The 25,511-nt window shown below is 39.5% G+C and overlaps 1 protein-coding gene and 1 pseudogene across 1 annotated transcript in view; one reads left to right on the top strand and one right to left on the bottom strand.

Moving 5' to 3' along the window:
- Positions 1 to 1,310: 1,310 nt before the first annotated feature.
- The window catches only part of Cyld (CYLD lysine 63 deubiquitinase), a 45,662-nt gene continuing 21,461 nt past the window's right edge, over positions 1,311 to 25,511 (bottom strand). The window contains exons 5-17 of the mRNA XM_051169254.1: positions 25,036 to 25,134; positions 24,021 to 24,137; positions 15,941 to 16,320; positions 14,966 to 15,131; positions 13,998 to 14,139; positions 12,767 to 12,889; positions 10,910 to 11,001; positions 9,963 to 10,029; positions 6,253 to 6,385; positions 5,283 to 5,391; positions 4,425 to 4,543; positions 3,670 to 3,886; positions 1,311 to 2,265 (exon numbers count right to left, since the gene is read on the bottom strand). Coding sequence (XP_051025211.1) covers positions 2,081 to 2,265; positions 3,670 to 3,886; positions 4,425 to 4,543; positions 5,283 to 5,391; positions 6,253 to 6,385; positions 9,963 to 10,029; positions 10,910 to 11,001; positions 12,767 to 12,889; positions 13,998 to 14,139; positions 14,966 to 15,131; positions 15,941 to 16,320; positions 24,021 to 24,137; positions 25,036 to 25,134 — 1,949 coding nt within the window. The 3' untranslated portion in view covers positions 1,311 to 2,080. The remainder of the gene's footprint in view (positions 2,266 to 3,669; positions 3,887 to 4,424; positions 4,544 to 5,282; positions 5,392 to 6,252; positions 6,386 to 9,962; positions 10,030 to 10,909; positions 11,002 to 12,766; positions 12,890 to 13,997; positions 14,140 to 14,965; positions 15,132 to 15,940; positions 16,321 to 24,020; positions 24,138 to 25,035; positions 25,135 to 25,511) is intronic.
- On the top strand, positions 16,365 to 17,581 carry LOC127209607 (nucleophosmin-like; annotated as a pseudogene).

Here is a 25,511-nt window from a genome sequence, read left to right as displayed (position 1 = left end):
AATCCACAGGCACACAGGCTATCTGTACCACATCCCAGCCCTATCTATCTGTCGCCCCAGCGGCAAACCAGGCTCTGCAGGGACAAGGAAGGAGGACGGGGTACCCAGAGGGACAAGAAGGCCTGGGGGAAAGCACCTGCTGGCCTGTGGTCCTCAAGTTTCCCTAGACACTGAAAGTGGGCCCTTCGCCTGTGCCTCACCCACCCATTACTGCTAGAGAACACAGAGTGCTACTTTGAGGAAATCTTGCTAGGCTTGCTTGTGGACACGGCCCTGCTCACTCACCAAGTGCCACCCCAGCTTGGGAACCACTGCCAAACAAGCGCTGAGTCCTCTGCTCTGAAAGCCAAGTAGCTTGTCTCTTTCCACATGGATTTTGCTTCCATTTCTACAATTAGCTTTCCCTCACCCCTTTCACTGTTAAACCAGTCTTGCCTATATACAGAGCTCCTGATCACCCCTCAGTTAAACCTTTCAAGGTCACACTAACAGGCTCATTCAATACATGCTTATTACAGGGTGACTGGACTCTGGGTGGTCAGAGCCCACAAGCGCAGACCCCCGTGCTCACCATTCTCATCTGTCCCTACGTGATGGGAGACAAGGCTAGACCATGGCTTCGCTCCCATCTAGTCATGGCACTCAGTCTAGGCACTCAGTCTGTGCAGAATATATGTACCTTTCCATTGTAAAAGTACAGAGATGACAAGATGGAAGAGCTTTTGCGCCTTGTGATTTATAAAGCTAATACATGCTAGCAAAATGGAAACATAAAACCAAGGAGTAAAGTGCCTTTAAAAATAACAGCAAGATTTATAAAGACTCTCTTTTGACATTAAATATTTTATAAAGTCAAATGCTAAACATACAACACCTTCTCCGTCTTTTTGTAAGGTTGACATTATGTCAGAGAGACAGTCGTACCACAAAACAGCACTCAGACAACACTCCAGGGTGTCCACCGTGGCCTATGCACACACTACAAGCGGTCCTAAAAGGACGTCCATTTTCTCCTTCTTCAGTCAGGAGGATGAAGCTGTCGCTAACATTCCAGTAACACACCGGTGTGGTTGTCATTGTTTCAAGTCAAACACAACTGGGGTCAGTGAGTATAAGACTCTCTGGTCAAACAAAACTACAGTCTTATTTAAATTAAGAGAAGTTCACTTAAACTAAAGATAAAAATAAAATAATTTATTTGAAATGAGAGTTTTAAATATCTAATACATTTTTGGGGGAAATATTAGTAATGTCTCTAAGCCCACCTTATTTTCTCCAGACCGTGTGTCTGTATAAGAATACACTATTTACTTATCACTCTAGTCATTTCATAAATCACCGAACCTCATTCCACACTTATGAGCCCCTGCAGAACACCTGTTTATGACTGAGATGCTTCGACTGCTTTGTACCCTAATCCTCCAAGAAGACATCAAAAATGGACATTTTATGACAGTCACTCATTTATCTCAAAACCAGAAAATAGAAAATAACACCACAAAAGGAATTTCAGCATGTTCTGACCACTGCTGCAGGAACACAGAAACTTGGCAAAGTACACACATGCAGGAGATCAGCATTATACAGGAAAAATTAACAATTAAACTCAGCACACCTTCAACAATTGGATAAAGGTAGACTCTTAATAAAACTGTATTATTTCTTCTTCAAGGCAATTATTAGCTACAAAAGAAAGATGATTTCATATCCTTGGTCCATAAGAAGAAATATTTATTTACATCCTCATTGGACTAAAAGAGGTTTTAAACATCACAATTAAAATTTTATGCTTCCAAAAATATCATATCATCAATGCAGTTAACTTAAAGTTTCAGGTATTAATAACTTCATTTAGATTTCTTAAAAAACCAACACAAACATACTTCCTAGAGTGCAAAATGCTTCTTATTAAATACTTCAGGAACACAAAAGCAATTTGTTTGGAAACACAGGAATCCTTTGCTGAAGGGCCATCATCACAAATGACACCCATTGCCGGCAATGGGCGCCTGCAGAATGCCAGCTGGAGGAAAGCAGCGCTAAGCTGCGTGCTCATCTCTGCCCATTTCAGACGGCCGGGTTATTTGTACAAGCTCATGGTTGGACTCTGGTACATGCACATGTATGCATCACAAAGAAGTCTGCGCGCACAGCCTTGAATTCTTCTGGAGTCCAAAGAGTGTAGGTCCTCCAGAGACATCTTCAAGTATTCCCCCACTTCCGGGCAGGGCGTCACCTGTGGAATGTTGAAGCCATTCTGGCCACCTAGAGGGACAGAAGAGCTCTCGTAAGGGAGTGAAGGGAGGGAAGTCCTCCTGGCACCCCGTCCTACAACAATGTTACTCTTCTAAATTTAATGAAGACTGACTCTCAGAATCAGAAAACAAACAACCAAAACCTTTATTTGACTTTCTAGAATTACATTGTCTTTGGTTTCTGAGAGGGTTCTGAAGGCAAAAGTGAATAAAATTGGTAAAAGGACATATATTTAGGAAAGACCTGATTTGCAGGCTGTTACTCATGTGTGCATATACAGCCTTGACTCCTCACACTTGCAAGTCCCTCCTAGACAGGAGCAATCTAACACTCTTTTCCATAAAAATGCCCAATTTTTAGCAAATCTAGAAATTGCGCACTTCTATGTTTCCCATGTTTAAAGAACATACTTTGCACACCTGCAGCATGGTTTGTTTATATACTGATCATCACACTGTGCATGTACTCTGATGATCAAATTATAGAAAGCCTGTTTGGTTTTACTTTCCCAAGTGCCATGCTGCTAATGCTAACTGGGTGGAGCTCATACTCAGGAGAGGTGGCTGGACCCTCAGGCACCTGAGAGCTGAGGAGAGATGGAAAACTGCTGGTCTACAGCTTGTGCCTCTGGTCAAGAAACTGCCACTAGGTGCCTCTGGTTATCAGAGCACCACACCAGAAAACCTTAGGGACTAGGGCTTGGAAGAATAGCTGTAGAGAAAATGGAGTGCGTGCATGCGTGCGTACATACGTGCGTGCGTGTTGTGACAAGTTTCTTACTACCAAAACCTCTTGACATGCTGGCACTCAAGTGTGTGCTAAGTAATGACTAAGCTTCCTAAGTCAGCTCACTGGGTAAAGGTTTCTTCCTGAAACAGAATGCATGAGATTAGGAAGACTTATCTAAACACAACATGCACCACTTTAAATTTTAGCTTAGACAACAGAGAAACAGGCACAGTTTCCACAACCAAAGTATTCCCACAGAGCTTGTTATATAGGTGCTCAATAAATGGCTATTCCAGGGAATACAAAAATAAAAGAACAGATGGTAAAGACAGCTCTAGAAGAAGAATTTTAGGATTCTTTTTTCCTTTTGAGGTGGGACAAACTGAAACAGGTCCTCACTATGTAGCACACACTGGCTTCTAATGCACAATCCCCCACCTCCCAAGTGCTGAGATCATGGACAGCAGTCTTTAACAAATCCGTGTAAGTGCCAAGATGTCACATTATTGTTCCTTAGTTCGGGTAGCAGAATTACTAATACACTTTGAAGAGTAAAGTCTGTATCACCATGATATTCCTCAAAGGATTTTCTCACAAAATATTATTCTAAACAAGCACTCTCACTAGGAAGCATTGTACCCCAAATTAAAGGACACTGAGCAAAAAAAAGAAAAATGTAAATACCATCTCGATCGGCCATGCTGTCAAAGAAGAGCCAGGCAGAGTCGTCCCTCCCATACTTCACAAAAGCGACATAGTGGCTCGTCTCTATACAGAGGACAGCAAACAGCTCCATCTTCTGGCAGGGGATGCAACCATGCCTCCAGTCCCAGTCCGGCAAGTCTTTGGGAAGTGAGACTGGGTGATAAGTATGATTCAGCCTCCTGGGATGCAGGTGAACCTAAAATGAACCGTGAAGAAAACGCCACAAAAGAGCTAATGTTTCAATGGAGCAGACTTTAACCATTTTCAATGACCACATCCCTCCCTCCCCCTCCCCTTCTCTCTCTGGTTTTTCTAGACAGGGTTTCTCTGTGTAGCCTTGGCTGTCCTAGACTGACCACATCTCTTATAAACACAGCCAAGTACTTCACCACACACACACACACACACACATAGCAGAAGAAACATGAGCAATAACATTTATTGTGAATGTTTGTTTGTTTGTTTATTTATGTAGACAGGATTCTACCTGCGTGCCAGAAGAGAACACCAGTTCTCATTACAGATGGTTGTGAGCCACCACGTGGTTGCTGGGAATTGAACTCAGAACATTTTGAAGAACAATCAGTGCTCTTAACCTCTGAGTCATCTCTCCAGCCCCCTTACTGTGAATGTTTAAAGTAAGCTTTGATTCTGAAAGGCTTTCAAGCCCTGAAATGCTCTGGGCCATCTGTAGCTGACTGCTACAGGGCGCATCCACCAGACGAGTACATTACCTGAGTGCTGCAGGTCTTACAGAACTGCTTGATCTTCCCTGCTGAGATGTCAGGGTCGTCATAGCACTCCCTACACTCATACATCGCAAGTCCTCCACAGATGCGGCACTGCCTAGGAGCTACCAGAGGCAGAAAGGGAAGGGAGAAGCCTTTTTAAAAGGTATTCTGTCACTAAAAATAAAAGTTACACTTTCAAAAGAAAAATGCTCAGGAAAAAAAAGAAAAGGCCTAGCCCTCTCTGATCCTCTTAAAATCTTAATTGATTTTTCTTGTAATATTTTTAAGGACTTTTTTTTCAATAACCATTTTTGATAACCTGTTCTAGTATTGTTCCTCTGGTCATAAAATGTCCAAAGATATAAAGGAAACTAATAGCATATATGATCTTAGTAAACAAGAGAAAAATATTGCCAACATTATAAACTTTCTCTAATATTGTTATATCTGAATATTTACCTAACTGAGTGCACCCAGGTGCATGCGTGTGTCAAGCATCTCTTGTGCAGCCTCTCAATGCTCTCCCTTCCACTCACTACTGTTTTCATGTGTGTTGTCCTAAATCCGGTAGTAGTTCTACTGTTATGGATATATAATCAATCAACCTCTTCCCTCTTGTTAACACTTACTTGTCTCTAATTTCTTATCATATAATGATAAGTAATTCTGCACTTAAGGTGTTTATTTTTTACCTCTACTTTTTTCAGAATATATTCTCAGCACTCAAATTATTGACTTACTATGTCTAAGCTCTTTAGATACTGAATTGCCTGTCAGAAGTACTATATCCACAACTAATGAAAAGCCCAGGGTGACTATTCTAAACCAAACCAAACCAAAAACAAAGGACTGTATACTTACTGTCTTCAAGTAAATCTGTTATATTTAATTCCAGGGAAGGAAAAATTTTTTTAAATAGTTTAAAGTCTTTTCCAAACCGAGGCATCTGGATAATCAAGCATGATGGTGCCTAGTAACAAACAAACAAATAAGTGCATAGTTTTAGAAATCAAATTCCTAATGGACTGGAGACTCAGCTTAGTAGCGTAGCATGCCCATAGCCTTGATTCTTATCCCTACACTGAAGGGGAAAAGTGCAAAAAAAAAAAAAAGTCTCCCTGTGAAATTAAAATAGTCATAGCTGTCAAACCCAGCAGTGGTTTCAGCACAGTAGTGTTGGCCCATGAAACAGAGCCCACAGGAGCATGTTTAATGTGGCTGCAGAGCAGCAGGAGCTACAGCATTTCCAGACTTCCCCGTCAGACCTCCTTCTAGAGGACACTCCCTATACTTCAGCAATGAAGTAAGTAAAACACCACAGCATGCACTATAGAAACCATACATTCAGGTAAAAGAGACTTTTCCATCACATTCATTAACAAACCCATACAGAAGAAGAACTTACTGGCACTTTATCTTTAACAAAGGGAGAAAAGTAATATTACCTTTGACATGTTTAGATAACATGCTTGGGGAAAATGACAACTAAAACATAAACATGCATGTGTATGTACAAGTCTTTGGCATTAAGCTACTTTCAAAGTCTTCAAGTTAAAAAATTACTCCCCACCCTTTCCACCCAAATCCAGAACATTCCAACTTAAGCTAAGGTGCTTTCATAAAAAAGAACAAAGTTGGAACATCATTTTTTAAAAAATGTGTTTTCTTAACAGTGTATGTTTTCTTAACAGTGTGGTTAAAGCACAGTGAGAGCTGGGTGTGGCTCAGTGGGCAGCACTCAGGTTAGTGTGTACAAAAGTCGTGGGTGTAATCCCCAGCACTTCCAAGAAACAAAATAAAACAACAATAAAACTCAGTTAGAATAACTAACCTCTGCAAATTTCAGGTTGCTGTTGATAAAAGACCATTCTAGTAACTGCTGAATTGTAGGAACACCAACTTTCTCATTTTTTTCCATAAAAATTTGATAGAAGTTACAGTCTTGAACTTTTTGGCCTGCTGACCTAGAAGCATGCAGAAAGAAATCCACATAAGCTATCTATTATATGCTTGAGTCAGAATATGCAGTCGTCAGGCAGGACCTGAGAATACGATACCCTGATGCTGATGTATAGCTCCGCATCATCCAAATGCCAAGTGGGTGAAAGACAGTGATTTGGATGAGATAACTAAATGCACTTATGCAGAAGACCTCATAATGTATTTATTCTGCCTTATTCATTAGTTATTCATAGGTTCTCTTTGTGATCACAAGAAAAACATAGAATAATATCCCAGGCAAGAAACACTATGTAACAATCATCAGTTGGATTTCTCCCTCCAAATCTAGAAAGAAGCAAGCTGCTTTCTATAGTAAGAATTTTGGTTTCTTTTAAAATCCAGTTATGTTATGTGAATATATTTGTTTTAATCCCAGGTGTGAGATATGGGGATGCTTCAGTTTGTCCACAGCCATAAACAATGGTTTGCCTTTTGCTCTGGCAGGGGCATGATTTTTTTTTTTTTCGAGACAGGGTTTCTCTGTGTAACCTTGGCCATCCTAGACTCACTTTGTAGTCCAGGCTGGCCTCGAACTCACAGCGATCCGCCTGCCTCTGCCTCCCGAGTGCTGGGATTAAAGGCGTGCGCCACTTTGCTAGCTGCAGATAGTTTAATTCTGGGGACTCTAAAGAGGGTATAAATGTAGAGCCCTGAGAGGGCCTCAGGAGGCTGCTGTTCCCCCTAATTTTCTTGGTTGTTACTGTTGCAGTTTGACAATAAGAAGCTGGAGGTTTCCTGATTCTGAAGATTGGACTCTAAAACCCTTAATCAACAGAAAGTCATCTAAAGGGTCCTATGCCCCTTTTCCCTCTAATTTTCTTTCTCTCCTTCTAGGATTGGGGGTTTGGAAGGAATTAGAGTGCAGCAAGGTTTGGAAGGGATTTAAGAACCCAATAAAATAGCTTAAAAAAAATAGGGTGAGGCATTATGGGAAATCTGGTTTCTAATGCTGTAGAGGAGATGGCAGGGTATGAAGGAATAGATACTCTGTTTCAGGATGGCAGCAAAGTTTATTGTGGCTGCTGCTTCTGGGTTCTCTCTCACTATGCTTTCAGAGGAGATTGTTCTGGTTTTGCTGCTGCTTCTTGTATTCAGTTTCAAAAAAGGTTGGGAGAATGGCTGAGCAAGTGAAAAAAAATTGGGAATGGATATGGAAGGATCTGAGATGCTACTGGAAAGGATACAGGTAGATGGTGGGTCCTGGACTCATTTATCTAAGAATACCCAAATCCTGTAGCTACATGGTGAGCATGTGGGGCTCATGATATCATCACTGGTGCCACAAGGAGCTTGGACAGCCCTCCCTTGGCATTCATATGACTAATTTCAGTCTTACTTTGGTCTGACCTTTTCTTGCTCTACCCCCAATTCCTACCTTTGAAAATGAGAAATTTCACCTGTGCCACTCTAAGTTGGAAGTATAAAACTTGCTCACTGATTTTTCAGAGGCTCATGGTTAAAAAGACTTGGTACATTTAAACAGTGTTTGAATGGTGTTGGAACTATTAAAGGTTTTAAAGACTTTTGAAGTTATAATGAATGTATTCTGCATTAAAGGTGGCCAAGAGCCTACAGGGATGACAAGTAGAGAGCAATAGCTTTAAAATTTTATGTTTGGGGATGGAGAGAGAGCTGACCCATTTAAAACAAAAAATAAAAACAAAAACTTAAGGCTCACAACCAAAAGTAGTAGGAAATGTCTCAGCAGTTAAGGAGGCAAACTGCTCTTACGGAGGACCAGAGTTCAGTGACCAAACCCACAACAAGTGGTTTGTACCTGCCTTTTACTGCCTGCTTCAGGTAACCTGACATCCTCTTCTGACCTCTGAGGGTACTGCACTCACACACATAATTAAGGGTAAAATTACAATTACTTTATAATGATATGTTTGGGCATCAGGTTGAGTGGACTTGTAATGTTCATATTGTCAACTTAGTAGAATCTGAGATAAACCTCTGAGTATGTCTGTAAGAGTCTCCAGCTGGTTGAGGTGAGAAGACCCCCTCTGAGCACCATTTCATGAGCTTGGGCCCCAGACTGAATAAAAAGGAGAAGGTGATATGAGCACTAGTTTCAATTTATTCTCTTTAATGGTGCACATGTAATTGTTGCTGGTTTTTTTTTTTTTAATAACGTTCAATTTACCTAATTTTACCAATTTCCTCACTCTTCTTTCTTACTCCTTTTGTCTAAAATCTGTTAATCTTACCTTTTAAGTGTACCTTCTTTTCTTTTTGTTTTTGTTTGTTTGGTTGGTTGGTTGATTTTTGAGACAGGGCTTCTCTGTGTAGCCTTGGCTGTCCTGGACTCGCTCTGTAGATGAGGCTGGCCTCAAACTCACAGCGATCCACCTGCCTCTGCCTCCTCAGTGCTGGGATTAAAGGTGTGCGCCACCACTGCTCAGTAAGTGTATCTTTTAAGATGTATCCAAGTGATAATTCAGTCCTGGTTCTTTGGGAGTTCTATATATTCTTATTCTTTCTATAATGCCCACATAACTTTCCTGTTGTGTCTAGCTATCTTCAGGAACTTGGTTACAATCTACTTTTTATGGCCCATCTCCTTTTTCTGGTTTTCCAACTCACACCCAGCTTCCTGTGAGGGTGCTTTCTCAGCTCATCTTCCAGTGTCTACTGTCTCAAGTGAGCCTCTTCCCCCACCCATACACATTTACTATTTTTACAATTCTATTTTGCATGTTTATTTGATTATATCAATCAAATCTACTTTTCTCCTCCACTGGTCTTAGTTTTTCTTGTGTCTTTCTGGTCGTTTGAAATATCCCATACCACTGTTTTTATTTATTTCTCATTATAAGGGTGCTGAACTTCCTATTGGCTCAGGCAGCTGACCTCCCTCATGAAGAGAAGAATGGTACCTGGAGGAACATAAAGAACTCAAAATACCATTTTACAGTCTTTAGGAAGTAGCTGGTGGAAACATGAGCAGGTTGCCAGGGGTGGGGGTTGGGGGTGGGAGGAACCCACAGTGTATTCCTTAAGGGTGAAGAATTGCCCACATGCCTTTCTCAGCTCACTAGGAACTGCACCACAATAAACTCAGGTATTCTTCCAACATGGGGAGAAGGAAGAGATTGAGTCACTAAACAAGAATTAAAGAGCTAATTTAAGGCTGAGTTCTATAAGTGGTGGGAAGTCAAAAACAATATTCTCAGCTTTGTTTTTTTGTTTTTGGAGTGTGTGGTGGGGTATTGTTTTGTTTTGTTTTGTTTTGTTTTTAAGAATAAGAATCATTAACTGAACTTTCAAAAATATTCATGTTCAATTTCTAAATAAATAAATCGTGGGCACATTTGTAACTAGAGCTAATTAAAAGGTCACCTTCACCTTTGCTCTGCAAGTAAAGTGCAGCTATGGAAAGGACAGCAGCTAGCTGTCCCACATCTGTTCTTGCAATACTTAGCTGCCTACACTCGGGTGACACTGATGGAGTATCTGTAAGGACTCCATTCCTCCTGAGTGATGGCAGTGGAAAAGAAGGTCTGATTCCCCAGTGCCTCTAGACAGCTTGAGTGTTACCTTATTTTTAACAATGGTTCAACTCTTAAAATATCATGAAACAGGATATTTAGAAATTCTTCAGGATCTAGGAGGAAAAAAAAAGTTAAGTCTATCACAAGCAAAATATAAAAGCCATGCTATTCTTTATGACAGACATATTTTTGCACTGAACTTAATTTCATTCCTTCAATATTATTTCAATTAAAAGTTGAGGGTTTTTTTTTTCAAACTTTCCTAACAAGGAAAAACTTTTACTTAAAGTTTATAATAAAATGTTACTTTTCCATGTTGTTGCAATGTTGCACCATTTAACAGAATATACTTAGTCACACACAGTGAAATACTTTTTGTTTGGGGGGGGGGGGGCGGTTTCAGTAGAATAATTATCCTGTGCATAAATGTCACAGCTGGTTACAGTACACTGCTAAAGACTCAAAGTCAGAAGCTGAATCTGAGTAAATTCTTCAGCTGTGAGCAGATGGAAGTGCTGTCCAGCTGGTCCACAGCTTCTTCCAACAAGGAGCACAAGTGGGAAACTGAGTGGCTCAGAGACACCCCTCACCATGGGAAGAGAAGCGACTCCAAACACCACTGCTGGGAGCAGGGACTTTAATGAGTTATCTACTGTAGATAACTTAGAGAGTTCTTCACCTCACACCACATCCACTTTAGAAGACTCATTTACAAAATCAGGAGAAATTTGCATGTCACATAGAAAAGGTTTGGTTTTTCTTGTTGTTGTTGTTGTTGTTTTTTCCATTTATTTTTGCAGTGCTGGAAATCAAGCCCAGGGTCTTTACATACCCCACCTCAGAGCTTTATGTCCCTAGCCTTATTAAATGATTCTAATGTAAGATCAATCCTCTAAACTAAACAGGCACATTTCAGGAAATAATTTAGCAGATTGTTTAATAACGTACTTTAAAGTTATTCTGAATGCATATACTATAAATTAGAAGTCTCACCTTTTTCTTCAGAGGTAAATCCTGATGCAGCCTCAACTTTTTCAAGAATCTTCCTCAGTTTCATAATCTTTGTGGCACACACATACCCATATCTATGTCGACAAAAAGGAATTAACTGACACTGGCACAGTAAATTATATGACACATCTTAATAATCAAATACTTTCCATACAATTCTAACATGTGCAACAAATCAATAGACAAGGCAGTTATTTTTAAGAATACAATTGTAGGCTTCTCACTAAACTTTGAAAAGTGAAAGACTGAGAACCAGAATTGTTGCCAGATACTATTAAACACCTTAAAAATGACTACCATGCACGAATACAACTCTAAACTATTTTAAAAGCCTTTGTGAATAGTTTTTAAATAACGTCTGGTTACTATATTAAATATTTATTTTATAAAATAGAATAACCAAGTTTGAGAAAGTCCTTTTAATATGCAAGAAAAGAGACATGAAAAAGGGAATTGATGAGATACTGGAAATCTAAAGTCTCAATCCAGCCAATATAATTATGACAATCTCTTTGTCTGACCACAGAAGACCACAGGTATAAAGGGAAAACCAGAGCCAGCTCATCACTAACCACGGCCCTGCATTTTAGAGCCACTATCCACTCACTCATTAGCTCTTTGCAGTCAGCGTACACCAATACCTACCACTAATGTAATACTATAATGTGCTAGCCACTGGCAATACAAAGGGAGAAGATTAAAAACAAACAAACCAGAGTGTCTGCTTTTGGAAAGTTTGCAATAAATTAAAATCTCTGTTCAAACAACAGGTATAAAGTTTGCAGACACAGGAAATCTCAAATTTCTGAGCTCAACTGATCTTGCCTCAGCCTCTTGAGCTATCAAGTGCTAGGATTGCAGGTGTATATCTCCATGTCTGGCAAGATGCATCTTGATCTCACAGGCCATAGTTCTTGGTGCCCGGTGGGTGACAAAGTATGACAACTGTGGTTCTGGGCTGCTTGGACAATAGTATGCAAAGATTACTAAGTCTATTACTGAAACAATTACAGTGTTTTAAAAAGAAGAGAGGCTGTGATAATACACCTTGTAGTTGACTTGACCTGTACTTTTCTAGTATCATTCACATAGGGAAAGAAAAACCTGAATGTTTAAAATTTGCATAAGACAAAATAATTAACATGAAAATCAAAGCACATAATTATTTTAAAGGGTAACATGATTACAGAATTTAAGGAAAACACGTATCTAAATATTTATTCTTCTAATTTACTTTCTTAGTTATGTGACACAGTAGATCATTTGGAATATTCCTTATATTTCCATATTGTATTATTTTTAAATATATTAATTTTTATTTTCATTGTTAAGAAAAGTATATCACAGAATTTAAACCGATCATAAATGCCTTTAAATTACATAGTTTGTTCTCTGTATTCCTGACCTATTTGTTCACGATCACTGAATGACCTAACTCTTCATCACTTTAACATCTGTGACATCATCACACATCACTGTCATGTACCAAGCCTTCCCACACGGCCTTCTGTATACTTACAACTCACCATAGTAAGGAGTAGAGGAAGACCTAAATACATTCTTTTAAACAAACAAAACACTATATTACTATAATACACCTCAGTTGCTAGTATAGAGTGTTATTACTAACCAAATGGCTCACATCACTTCACAGAATGCACTATGTTATATACACTGAAATAAACAGAAAACCAGAGGTTTTAAAAAGTCAATATTATATGAGAATTAATTTCTGTTCTTTTTTTTTTTTTCACTATTGAGCACAGAGCAAAAATTGATGACTATACAAGAAAACAGCAAACAGAACACCAACTAAAGACAAAACATGTCTTTACTTACATTCTTAGAGGATTAACTATCTCTGTCCTTAGTAGCTCTTGAGTCTCACTATAATATTCTACGTCATTCTTTTCTTTGGGTCTAAGTAACACAGTGTCCAGCGCAGAACTAAAAGCAAATAAGCTGCAAAATAAAAAGAACATTTTCCCTTATACTATAAGCACATTGATATTTGAGAAAGATTCTTAAAGGGGGCAGAAGACGAAAGAGAACCAAGTGTGAGGAACCACTGGCATAAGAATTCAGACAGCACAGGCCCTGTGTTCAGCCATTAGTACCCAGAGACCCTGCAGGTCCAGACCACAAATACCCAGACTGCACCATTAAGTGAAGGGTAAAAATACACCTGGGAATGTTATGAAAGAAACTTGTTTGCATAAGTCAAGAAGGGCCTGGAAATCAGTCACGCACACTGACAATATGGGGAGAAAGTTGGAGACTACAAGTCAGGACAAATACATCTTGCTATCATGAGACATGTACTTCCTTAAAGTAACTTGTGAGTGACTAGCAGCAGAAACTTGCTGGTTTCAAAGAAAATAACATCTGGCTAAAATAGATTTTTATCAGGAAATCTAAGGAATATTATAATAAGGTTTCGTGAGGTTTCTTTGTTTAATCAAAAGTATTCCACCAACAAAAAGGCCCACAGCCTTTATTCTATTCTCTATTTTAAACTTCTAACATCTATGCTAACTTCCCAGCTCCTGTGGCACAGAGCAGAGCTGGCAGAGCCACTTAAGTTTAACTGGCAGTTCACCATCTTTAAGGCTACAAATTCTCCACTCAATCTTCACAGCTTAACGTTCCTTGCTGTATCAACTTGTTCCGCTTTTGGGAAAACTGCACAGAGGAGAACAACACTGATCCCATGGGAAATAACTTTTACTATTAAGAACTTATGGCCACCTCAATATTCTAAAATGCACACAACATATAATGTCAATAGTTTATGCTGGTTACTCTGCACGTGTGCAATCACACTACGTTGGAAGCAGATGCCCTCTGTGCATCTGTCCACAGGGGTCATGCTTTTACACATTATTCACTGCAGCATTTTCATATTAGTTTTTGAATCTAGGGATAAGATTCGCTGCCAAGGACACATGATCTTTCCTAACTCCTAGTCAGTTTCTCTACTCAAAGATACCTGGCCCTTCCTTTCACACACACACACCTGTCTAACCCCTGCCCCACACACACACATCTACTGCAGAAAATATGAACTTACCAAAATAAAGTTGAGTCTAAGTAACAAGAATTGTAGTGGCCCTGGATGCCTTTCTTTTTCCCAATCATTATCTCCAACCCTTCCTTTTCCATTTTTGGTGGAGTATTTTCTTCTACTACTTCACTTAAGTAGCCTCCAAATGCTGAAAAGATAAAAAGTGAAAATAATTCTTTTAAACCACGATAGTATATATCTATATACATATGCATATGTCTACGTCTTCATTTAAAATATATTTTGGCACTCTGTGCTAACTGTTTCAACATTTAGTTAACTGCTTTTTGGGCTTATAAAAATGCTATTATTCACTTTCGATACCACTTTCTTCATATAGAATTTAGAATATTAAGTCAATTAAACACCTGTCAAATAAGCATTTTGATACTTGTCCAAAACGTTTCATTTTCAAGTATGAAATGAAAACAAAAATTTCCAAAGTACCCTTCAACTTTAAGAAAAATGTTGTTCATAAAGATTGCTTCCCTATTTGTTCCTGTTTAACTACTGTTCAGAACTGGGAAGGCCAGCATAGGCCAGCTGACGGCAAGGGATGAGAAGGGCTGTCCTCCATCTGCCAAGCCGACTGTGTCCCCAGACTACATCAGATCTCTTCATAGGATCTCCTGAATGAGGTCCTTAAGTAAGATGGCCAGGGGGACGTTAACGTTAAAAGAGTAGCATTTTTATTCCTACCATCCATACTGCCACAAGTTAAGTGTATATAATTACTAGAAGAAAAAAACAAACCACTAATTTTATTCTTTAGATCCTAAACACTTTTTTAAAGATTGTTTAAATGTATCTCCTCTTAGGACAACTTTCTTATGAGCCAAGTAACAGTCTTTACCAACTTAGAAACTTGATGAACATAGCAAGCAAATAACTTAAACACCATTGCCCACAGATACTGAAAAGTGGCATGAAATAGTCATTCCAGAGGGGCAAATAAACTAAAAGTATCCAAGTACCTAAAGAGTTACACCTTTCAATCTGATTGGAAACAGGCTGCAAGGAGGCAAACCTAGAGTCCGGTCTGCAGCTCTTCAGCTTCACGAAGAGCGCCTTCTTCAGGGCACAAGTGAAATAGCGCGTGCCCCTGAAAGTTCCATCTGTACAGCCTGCGCATTCATCTTCCTGAAAAAGAAAGGCTTCAGTGTGTGTTACATGGACCTCACAAAAGGAGCAGGCATTTGCACTTTTTCTGAATTCCCTCTATAAATCTGTACTGACTAGACCAGCATCAAGGAAAAGGGGTTGGCTGACTGGTGCTACTGGTTTAAGAAAATAATTCTTTAGCCCACCAGGAAGTACTTAATGCATTTCCTTTCCAAATATGCACTTAGAACTTTCCTGGTTTAATGACTTGCTCTGAGACATTTCAAAAGTATTAAGATCAAGAGGCAGGAATAAACAGATTAATTTATTTACTTTCCTGCCAGCAAGAAAACAGGTGAAAAAAATTAAACAAAAAACCACATTTAGGTAATAACTAAGTTTATTCAGGTTCCCCATCCAGATTATGAAAACTCACACAATATGCTTTTCTACTCTCCAAAGGGAAAACCTTTCCTTCTACCAAAGACCTCTGCACATGACAGTTAATTGTAAAATCAACCCATCACATCCCTGAACTGACTGTGATAGGAGGAGACTGAGAAATAAGAAGAAACGCTGGTAAGGGCTTTGTTTGCTGCATTATGTCTAATATAAGGAAACTAAATATTCTAGCCTAAAGTCATTCTACTCCTTGATCACAGACAAACAAACATGAGAAGTGAGGAGAAGTTAACAGAATGGCAAAGGGTAAAAAAAAATTCTCTATTACTTTAAAAAAAAAAAATATATATATATATATATATATGTATATATATCCCAAGAAATTATCTAATAGGCAAAACCTCATGCAGGAAAGAATTGTAAGATTTTAGAGCAAATTAAATTACCAGTTCCAGTCCAGCTAGCACATCACTGAGCCCTGGTGGCTGGCCAATCCAACGGATAACCCCATAGAACGGGGGGTTCTCTTTCACTTCAGCCAGTGAGCCCACCTCTAGACCATGTGCATTGCCAGAAGAGCCGGGCAAGGGTGGGCTCTCTTGGACAGGTGTGCTGTTCAGCTCCCCCATCACAGACTGCACTGACAGGGAGAGTGTACTATGAGACATGCTGCCATTAGTATTGGGCATCTTTGTCAGGCTGAAGGGTAAAGAGTGAAATCTGTTCTCGCTGGATAAGGAGTTCATGGAAGGAGGTTGCGGTGGAGGTGACGAATGTCCAAAGTCTGGAGACATCTCCGTAAGTGACTTTGCAGGGTCTTCTGCAACTATGAAAAGAAATGTTCCTAATTAGAAAAAGTTGTTTGAGAACATGACATATGTTTGTGTCTCTAAAAACTGTATAAAGGTCCCTCCTAGCTGACCATATGCCCTCTTTGCAAGTCTGACCACAAGCACTGTAAACTTACTGGGTCTGAACAATGCTCTTGTTTCTTCTTTACCTCCAAACTTCTCTGTCTCACTAATCTGGCACCCAATTGCTCATCACTGTCTGGTCAGTACCACGTAGGTTATAGTCCTTACTCATAATACGATTAAGTTAGAAACCAGTATGAATAGATATATTTAAAAAATCTAAGTAGCAATTCTAAATAATTTTTCAAAGAAAAAAATAATGTAAGTTTTAAACATAAATAAAAAGCCCCGGCGTGATTCTGTCCTGCATGTCTGTTCTGAGGAGCAGTAGGCACCTCAGAAAGACTTGATGAAAATGGACATAAGCCCTCTTAGGCCTCAGAACCTTCTCAATTGTGAACTAGAGACTGGCAAAGATTTTCTCTTCAAAGTAGATAATGATGAAAATGAGCACCAGTTGTCATTACAAACGGTCAGTTTAGGGGTGGGGCAAAAGATGAATTACACATCACAGAGGCAGAAGCAATGAACTATGAAGGCAGTTCAACTAAAGTTACACTGGAAATGTTGAAAATGTCTGTACAGCCAACAGCTGCCCTTGGGGACTTTGAAATTACACCTCCTGTGGTCTCAATGTTGAAGTGTGGTTCAGGGCCTGTGCACATCAGTGGATAGCACCTAGTAGCTGTAGAGGAAGATGCAGAGTCAGAAGATGAAGAAGGATGTCTGGAAAGCAATCTGCCCAAGAAGGTGATAACATGGTTCCAGAAAAAAAAGTAAAACTTGATAAAGATGATGATGATGATGATGATGATGATTTTGATGAGGATAAAACTGAAGAAAAAGTTCCAATGAAGAAATCTGTATGAGATATCCCAGCCAAAAATGCATAAAAATCAAACCAATATGGGAAAGATGTAAAACCATCAACACCAAGATCAAAAGGGTCAAAAGTCCTTCATAAAACAGGAGAAAAAAATCCTAAAGCACCAAGGACCTAGTTCTATAGAAGACACTAAGGCAAAAATGCAAACAAGTATAGAAAAAGTTGGTTCTCTTCCCAAAGTGGAAGCCAAGTTCATTAATCATGTGAAGAATTGCTTCTGGATGACTGACCAGGAGGCTATTCAAATCTCTAGCAGTGGAGAAAGCCTCTTTAAGAAAATCGTTTAAGCAGTCTGAAATATTCCATCTTACTTCCTTCTTTAAGAGTTGATATCTGGCTGTCCTTCTTATAACACAAAGTGAGAACTTTACCACTGTGTGAAAAATGTTGTCCAGGTTCAGTTGCCAAGAATGTGTAGTGTCTAAAATGGCTATTTAGTTTTCAAGGATGGACCTCCATTCTTTACATGGTTTTAAGTATGTATGGAATGTTATAATAGGGCATAGTATTAGTGGTGGTCAGATGTGGAAATGGTAGGGAGACAAAAAGACACATGTGAAATAAACTCAGTATTTTAATAAAGAAAGAAAAAAGGAAAAATAAACCAAAGAAAAAGAATATTTGTTCTACCCTGATGACATGTGAATGGGAGAGTGGGCGCTTCCCTGAAGCCACGGGAGCAGGAGAGCCGTCTCTGCCCTGAGGACACAGGAGCAGGAGAGCTGGCTCTACCAAGATGACACTGGAGTGAGATAGCAGGCCCTGCCCTTAGGACAAGGGAGCTAGCCCTGATCCAGGGCTCTGAGTGGACCTCACCCCAACATCCACCCCATGTATGACCTGCTGAACACATGAAGGGGCCAGACTTGCAGATTCAAAGATTAAGAATCTCCTTGACACACAGCAACAACGGGATATCCGACAGCAGTCCCAGTAAGGACCAGTAACGATGGTGTAGGCCTCCAACCAGACCTATGACTTATAGCAATGAACATTTGAAAATAAACATATGTGGACAAAAGGCTATACTGCGTGATACACTACAGCTTCTGTGACAAGATTTTTTGTTTGTCTGTTTATTTTATTTTACTGGGAGGAGAAGAGGGATTTTGGCGCATGATGTGTAAATCATAGACATTCAATAAAAGTTAAAAAAAAAAGGCTAGGTATTAATTAACTCATATATAGCTTGGCATATCAGAAAAAAACAAAATGAACAAAGATTAATGAAAGAGAAAAAATAAGCTTAAGCCAAAGTAAACAGCAAGAAAATAACTCAAGAAAGCAAACTTACAGTAAAGACAACCCGCCAAAGCTGTTTTCTTAAGTGACTAATGCAGCTGGCAGGTACACACTGCCTCTCAGCAGGAAAGAATGATCTCTTTAATACTGTTGAGATAGTCAATAATACATTAGTTTAAAAACATCAGAGCTGAGAGATGGCTTGGCATTTAAGAGTACACACAGCTCTTTCAGAGTACCTGGGTTTAGTTCCTTGCACCCACATGGCAGCTTATAATTGTCTGGGACTCCAGTTCCAGGAAATCTGATTCTCTCTCTTAGCCTCTGTGGTCTCCTGCACCCATGGGTTGTACATGAACTCATATGAGTGCAAGCACACACATAAGCATACACATGTGTGTGGACACATATTATTTTGTTTTATTTTGTTTTTTGAGACAGGGTTTCTCTGTGTGGCCCTGACTGTCCTAGACTCACTATGTAGACCAGGCTGGCCTTGAACTCACAGAGATCCACCGGCTTCTGTCTCCCCGAGTGCTGGGATTACAGGCATGTGCCACCGCATCTGGCCCACACATTAAAATTTAAAAATTTTACATTAAGCAGGGACTATGAATATAGCAGGGGTTTGCTGGACATGTATGAGGTTCTAAGTTCAATTCCCAGCATGACAAAACAAAGCCAAACAACAAAAACAACTCAATAAATCATAATCTTATTCATACTCTGCAAAAATCAGTTCCAGGTAGCATATAAAACAATGGGACTGGCAAACTACATATGTCTAGAATACAATATAGAAGAATCTACTTTATGACTTCAAAGAAGAGAGCAATTAGATGTAAGTACATAAACCTGTAACGGGAAATGACAACTATCATCTGGTTAAAATTAAAAACATGTTCGTGAAAAAGGGGTCATAGCTGAGAGTAGTCTTGAGCCAAAGGAGAGAATACTTACAATACACTTTTTTCAGAAGATGAGAACTTCAATAGAAACAGGGGGAAAAAATAGGTGAAAGATCTGAAAAGGTAATTTGCAGAAGAAACTCAAATAACTAATAAATCAATGAGAAAATCTTTGCCCTCACTAGTAAATGGGTGATATAAAAACCCAAACCAGTACAAGATGTCATTTCAAATGCTACGGGTCTTATACACTACCCTCTCCCTTAATCAAGAGAATCTTCCCTTTATAATGAGTAGGGGTCAAATAGAGACTTGGCTACCTGCCATACTTAGAATGTGTTGCTTAAAATGAGTGTTCAGCCTTAAACAGGACATTTATACTATCTCCTCTAAGGCTCAAGGAATACTGTGGAAGAGAGAGTAGGAAGAATGAAAGAGCTGGAAGATGAGAAAAATAACATGTGATTTTTTTTTTTTTTTTTTTTTTTTTTTTTTTTTAAAACAGAGTACCTGTAGCCCAGGTTATCTTCCAAATTCCTATGTAGTCAAGGCTATTCTTGAACTCCGGCTCCTCCTGCCTCTATCTCCCAAACACTGAAATTACAAGTGTCTATCACCAAAATTAGTTTTTCATGTAAGTCTTTTAGGCCAATATTATTTCATAAAATTATTAAACAATAAATCAGATTCTAGTACATCAATAAGTTATGAATATTCTAGTTGTGGTAGTTTGAAGGAGAATGGTCCCCATAGGTTCATATACTTGAATGTTCAGTCACCATAGAGCAGAACTGTTTAAGAAGGATTAGGATTAGGAGGTGTGGCCTTAGTGGAGGAGGTATGTAACTGTAGGTGGGTTTTGAGGTTTCAAAAGCCCATACCAGGCCCAGTCTCTTTTTCTCTGAGTGCTGCCTATGGATTAGGATGTAAAACTCTCAGCTACTGCTCCAGTGCCATGGCTGTTTCCCACCACGATGATCATGGACTAAGGCTCAAAACTGTAAGCAAGCCCCCAGGTTAAATGTTTTCTTTTATAAGAGTTGCCTTGGTCATAATGTCTCTTCACAGTAATAGACCAGTGACTAAGACACTAGTACAGTACAAATTTTGTATTAATAAAAAGAAGAAATTACAAAGCCAGGCATGGTGGCACATGCCTTTAATCTCAGCACTCAGGAAGCAGAGGCAGGTATGTCATCGTGAGTTCAAGGCCAGCCTGGTCTACAAAGGGAGTCCAGGACAGCCAAGGCTACAGAGAAATTCTGTCTTGAAAAAAGAAACAAACAAACAAAAAAAAACAAGAAAACAAAACAAAACAAAAAAGAAATTACAGCATAAATTGAGAGAATCAACACTGTCTAGACTCTGAAAGCCTCTATTTCCATTAGCTCCTTTTTCTTATGAATCAATGAGCACCTTGGAAAGCATCTGTGAAGCTGCTGGGAATGACAGGGCATGATCATGCATCCTCAGCCATCCTGGATGGCTTCTGTGCCCATCCAGAGACCAGCAGTATTTGGAAAGGCCAAAAGTCCTTCCAGGAACGTTCTAGAAGGTAGAGGGGTGAGAACTGGTTTTATAGACCAAGTCCTAACAAAGGTTGCCCACCAGGAGACAGGCCCTCCTACAGGAACACCATTTAGACATTTGTCCTGCTGTGAGGACAGGGTGAGTTCTTGAGGGAGGCCGGTCATGCTGCCTATACTCACAAAAGCCCACGCAGTGCATGAATCAGATGTGGAGAATATCCACTCAAGTCGCTTTCTGTGTAAGTATACATGTAACCTATGTTATGCAACTGCAGGTTTTTACTGTGTGTTTTAGCCTATAACTGAATTCATGTGATAAGTAGTCATAGAAACTTACAATACTACAAATTTGCTTTAGCTTACCAAACCTCCTAAATATTAAGTACTATAGAAACACTAGCAATTTACAAAAAGGACAGGCAAGTAACCAAAACCATTTTAAGGACATTTAGCCTAAGCTAAGAGAGTGGGCAGTTTAAGAGGCGAACAGCAGTCAGCCAGACCATTAAACTGGAGGAACTAGAAGGACTTCCATTCAATTGACCATATGCACAAAAGGGTACAAAGTGGGGAGAGACATACAAACAGACACACACAGACACGTGCATGCATGCACGCACACACAGACGCACGCATGCACACTCACTCACATAAGAAAGAAACCCAAGCTTCTTGTCCTATGTCAATGACTTCGTTCTACATTGCCAGCACACCCCAATTGAGCCTCTGATGAATTTTTCCCATGACAGAACTGCCTGGGTTATCAGTGACTTACAGAGTCTGCATCAGATGAGCTTTATGTGGGCCTCACTTCACATACCCTCTTGGAGAATTCAAGGGTGCTATCCTCCTACTCAATGCACCCTTGACCCAATGGTCCCTTGGTTTTCCAAAGCCCCACTGTTGGTTTCCCTTAGACTCCCATTAACAACTCATCTTCCTTCCATCTCAGCCATTGAGTCCTTAAACATTTCAATCCCTGGCTCCCCTCACTGTTAACAGAGAACTTTAATCCCCTTGTATGAAGAAAACCTACAAATTTATTTCTCTAGCTCTTACCTTTCTTCCATGCTCTAAACCTAAACATCCAACCTTACTTAATAATTCACCTCTGGGAAGTTTTTAAGTACCTTTCGAATGAATCAAATTCAAAATTAAATTCACCACCTACCTCCTGCCATCTAAGTACATGATCCAGAATGTTGCTACTGGTACGTCTTTCTTTCCCGATTCTTAAATTCAATCTACCTATAACTTCTTTCAATCCAACTCTCAATAACCCTTTATATCAATTTATTTCTATCTCTCCCCCAAGTCTTATCTCAGAAATTATAATTAGTTACTATAACAGCCTTCAGGGGTATCCACTTACTACACTCACTCACTTGAGTCTACTGTCTGCCCTGTAACAGAATGCCATTTCCATAAGACAAACCTGGTTATGCCACTCTTAGCTAAAATTTTTTCAGTGGCTCTCCATTTTCTTCCAGAGAGGTATAACTAGGCTACACATGTGGCCTGGCCCTGTTGGTTGTTCCCTTTCCTCCTCTGGATCTTTCTAGTCTTCTAGGCTCCATCTTCTCAGAGGACTTTATATATGCTATTTCCAGGGCCTAACTTACGGAATTCCTTTCACTGCACCATTTCTCTGGTGTCCTAATTAGTTTTCTGTCAACTTGACACAAGACAGAGTTATTGGGGAAGAAGAACCTGTTGAGAAATGATTCCATCAGATTTCCTATAGGTACGTCTACAGGGCATCTTCTCGATTAATGATTAATGTTAGAAGGCCCACCCCACTGCGTGCAGTGTCACTCTTGGGCAGGTGGTCCTGAGCTGTATAGAACTGAGCCAGCCATGAGGAACAAGCTGGTAGGCAGCATTCCTTCGTGGCCTTTGCTTCAGTTTCTACCTCCAGGTTCCTGCCTTGACCTCCCCTCAGTGATGAAATGTTACCTAAAAGCATGAGATGAAATAAACCCTTTCTTCTCCAAGTTGCTTTTGGTTAGTGTTTCATCACAGCACTAAGACACCTGGTAAATGTAGACTGCCTTGTGACCTCTCTAGCACCCTCACAGCACCACGTCCTGTCACTGCATTCATCAACACTACAAGGCCATGTATTCGTGTCTAATGAATTTCTATCTTAACAAACTGACTACAGCTTCAAATAAGGCAAGGGCTAAATCTATTTTATTCTCTGTCCTAGTAACCTAAGAATGTCTCAATAACTACTTGCTGAACAGATGAAAGAAATGAATAAGTAACAGGAAAATGAAATCTAAGAAACAAGAGAAGGTAAAGTGTTAAAGGAAGTAAAATAGGGAAGTCTTTTAATGAGTCACTTCATTTCTAGAAACCTTTGGTCCTAAGCTGATGAGTTAAGAGATAAGAACAGACTATTAACACATTTCAAATGTATTGCCAACCCTAATAGCAGAGTAGTTCAAAATACATTTAATATTTTAGTTCAGCAACATTAGCATATTAGCAATGATCTAGTCACTGTTTCCAAAATGCCATTAAACCCAGAGGATCATGTAATGGAAGTTTTGGTTTCTTTGTAAACTCACTTATTATGTAAATGATGTTTTTGTTTTAATCCCAAATGTGGGATTTTAGTTTGGGCTTAAGTATGCCCACAGCTGATAACTGCCTCCTGCGGGACATGGTCTTTGCCAGCTGGTAACAGCCTGCCTCAAGCGGCATGGAGAGAGACATGGTGGAAGACAAACAGGAGAGCCCAGAGAAAGAAAGTGTGGTGTGTGGTATGTGGCATGACCAGGGACAGACAGCGTGGCAGCCTGGGGATAGGCAGAAAGGAAATTGCTTGCTGCATTTGGTACTGCCCCAAAATAACCCATGACCCTAAACAGCTGGGAGAAGTAAAGCATCTGCACTCCCTCTCTCCACTAACCTCCTTCTCTCTTACCCAGGGCTAAGGGGTTGGTGGAAGGGAAGTAGAGGCTTCAATACCCCAAGTAAAATAGAGTTTAAAAATAAGCATTGACAGCATCATTATAAAGAAGACTAACATTATAGATTACCTTCATCAATGTACCATGGATTTTTAGATTTGGATTGTTGTTGTGAGTCAACTGATGATCCATTTAAGTTATAAAATAATTCAGATCTGTTTCTACTTCCAGGGTCTGAGGTAGATCCTGTGGAACAAGAAAAGTTTCTTTAAAAAAAAAAAAAAAGCCAATATAGTGTAAAAGAGATTTTATAAATAAATTAATATGCATATGGTATACCAGCTGCTCACACAACTAATAGACACATACAAACAATGCATTGTATTGTTGTCTTCAGCTTTAAGTTTGGTAATTGTTCAATACATAAGAGAACAGGAGCAAGTCTCAGGAATCTCAATGTCTCCATGTCCCCAAGTCTCCAGCATCAGGTCCAAAGGAAACTCCAATTCCCTAAACTCTAAAAGACAGTCCTGGACTCCAGGAGGTTTTCTGGTGTTTAGATAAAAGCCAGCATTCCTCAGGAACTGTGAAGCTGGTTCCTCTCTGCCACAATGAGCCATTACCCTAATCACTGGCAGAAGGGACAAATGGCTGTCTGTAGTGTCTATTAGCATACCAGAGTACATGCTGGCCTCTAGGATCCCTCAGTATCACAAGTACCTGTTAAACATTTCGCAGCCCATGCCAGCATCCTAGCTCTTCTCATCTCCTGTCTACCCTAACTCCCTCCAGCCCAAGGGCTTCCCTACTCCCAGCTCCCCATTTGTCCTCTAATAAAGGCAAGGTTTTTCCCCAGCCCCCACTATTCTCTCTTCGCTTACAGGCAACCCTGGTCACGTCCAGTCTGCTTCTTTTTCTCTCTGCTCTGGACTCTTTCAGATGCCTCCCTCTGGATGTTCTCTCTATCCACATGGGGTGGCTATTTTGGTGGTCTCCTTAAGGCATTCTTATAACCATGTACATAAAATTTTAGTTTACATAAAATATTTGAATAAATTATATATACATACTAATACATAGAGCTTATCTAATATCTGGAAAAATCAGATATCATGTAAAGTAACTACCAGGAATGGCTCCATACCTGTAACCTTTGGTTTATTATGACTAGATGAACTTTTGTCACCAACACCTCTTGACATAAAGGCAAGTTTGGGAGGCCTCCTTTCTTGTGTCATGCTCTCTGAAACGGTAAACATATTTTTAAAAATATAAACATAAATTCATATGGAAGAGAATAAATAGTTTAGCAATCAATGACAAAAGCATAAACAAAACAAAGAAATCTTTTCCAATAAAAAAGCACAATCTTTATAGTCATACAGATTCTCTTTAAAGACTCAAAAGCACTGAAAAGTAATTTCTCAGGGGGAAAAAAATCAACCCTGGACTTAAATGCAGTCAATTTTGTTTGATGTTTTAAAAGCTATAAAGAAAACTTATTCATAGTTTTTGTTGCATTTTCCAGATCAGTATGCCCAGCACAACCCTACATATTATAAAGTGTTTTGCATTCAAGCATTATAAAAAGTGCTACAATAAAGAAAGATAGACAATTTA

Source organism: Acomys russatus, chromosome 26 (genome assembly GCF_903995435.1).
Source record: "Acomys russatus chromosome 26, mAcoRus1.1, whole genome shotgun sequence".
In the NCBI taxonomy this organism is placed as follows: domain Eukaryota; kingdom Metazoa; phylum Chordata; class Mammalia; order Rodentia; family Muridae; genus Acomys; species Acomys russatus.
The sequence above is the reverse complement of the archived record's forward strand: the minus strand, read 5'-3'. Positions and strand labels throughout refer to the sequence as shown.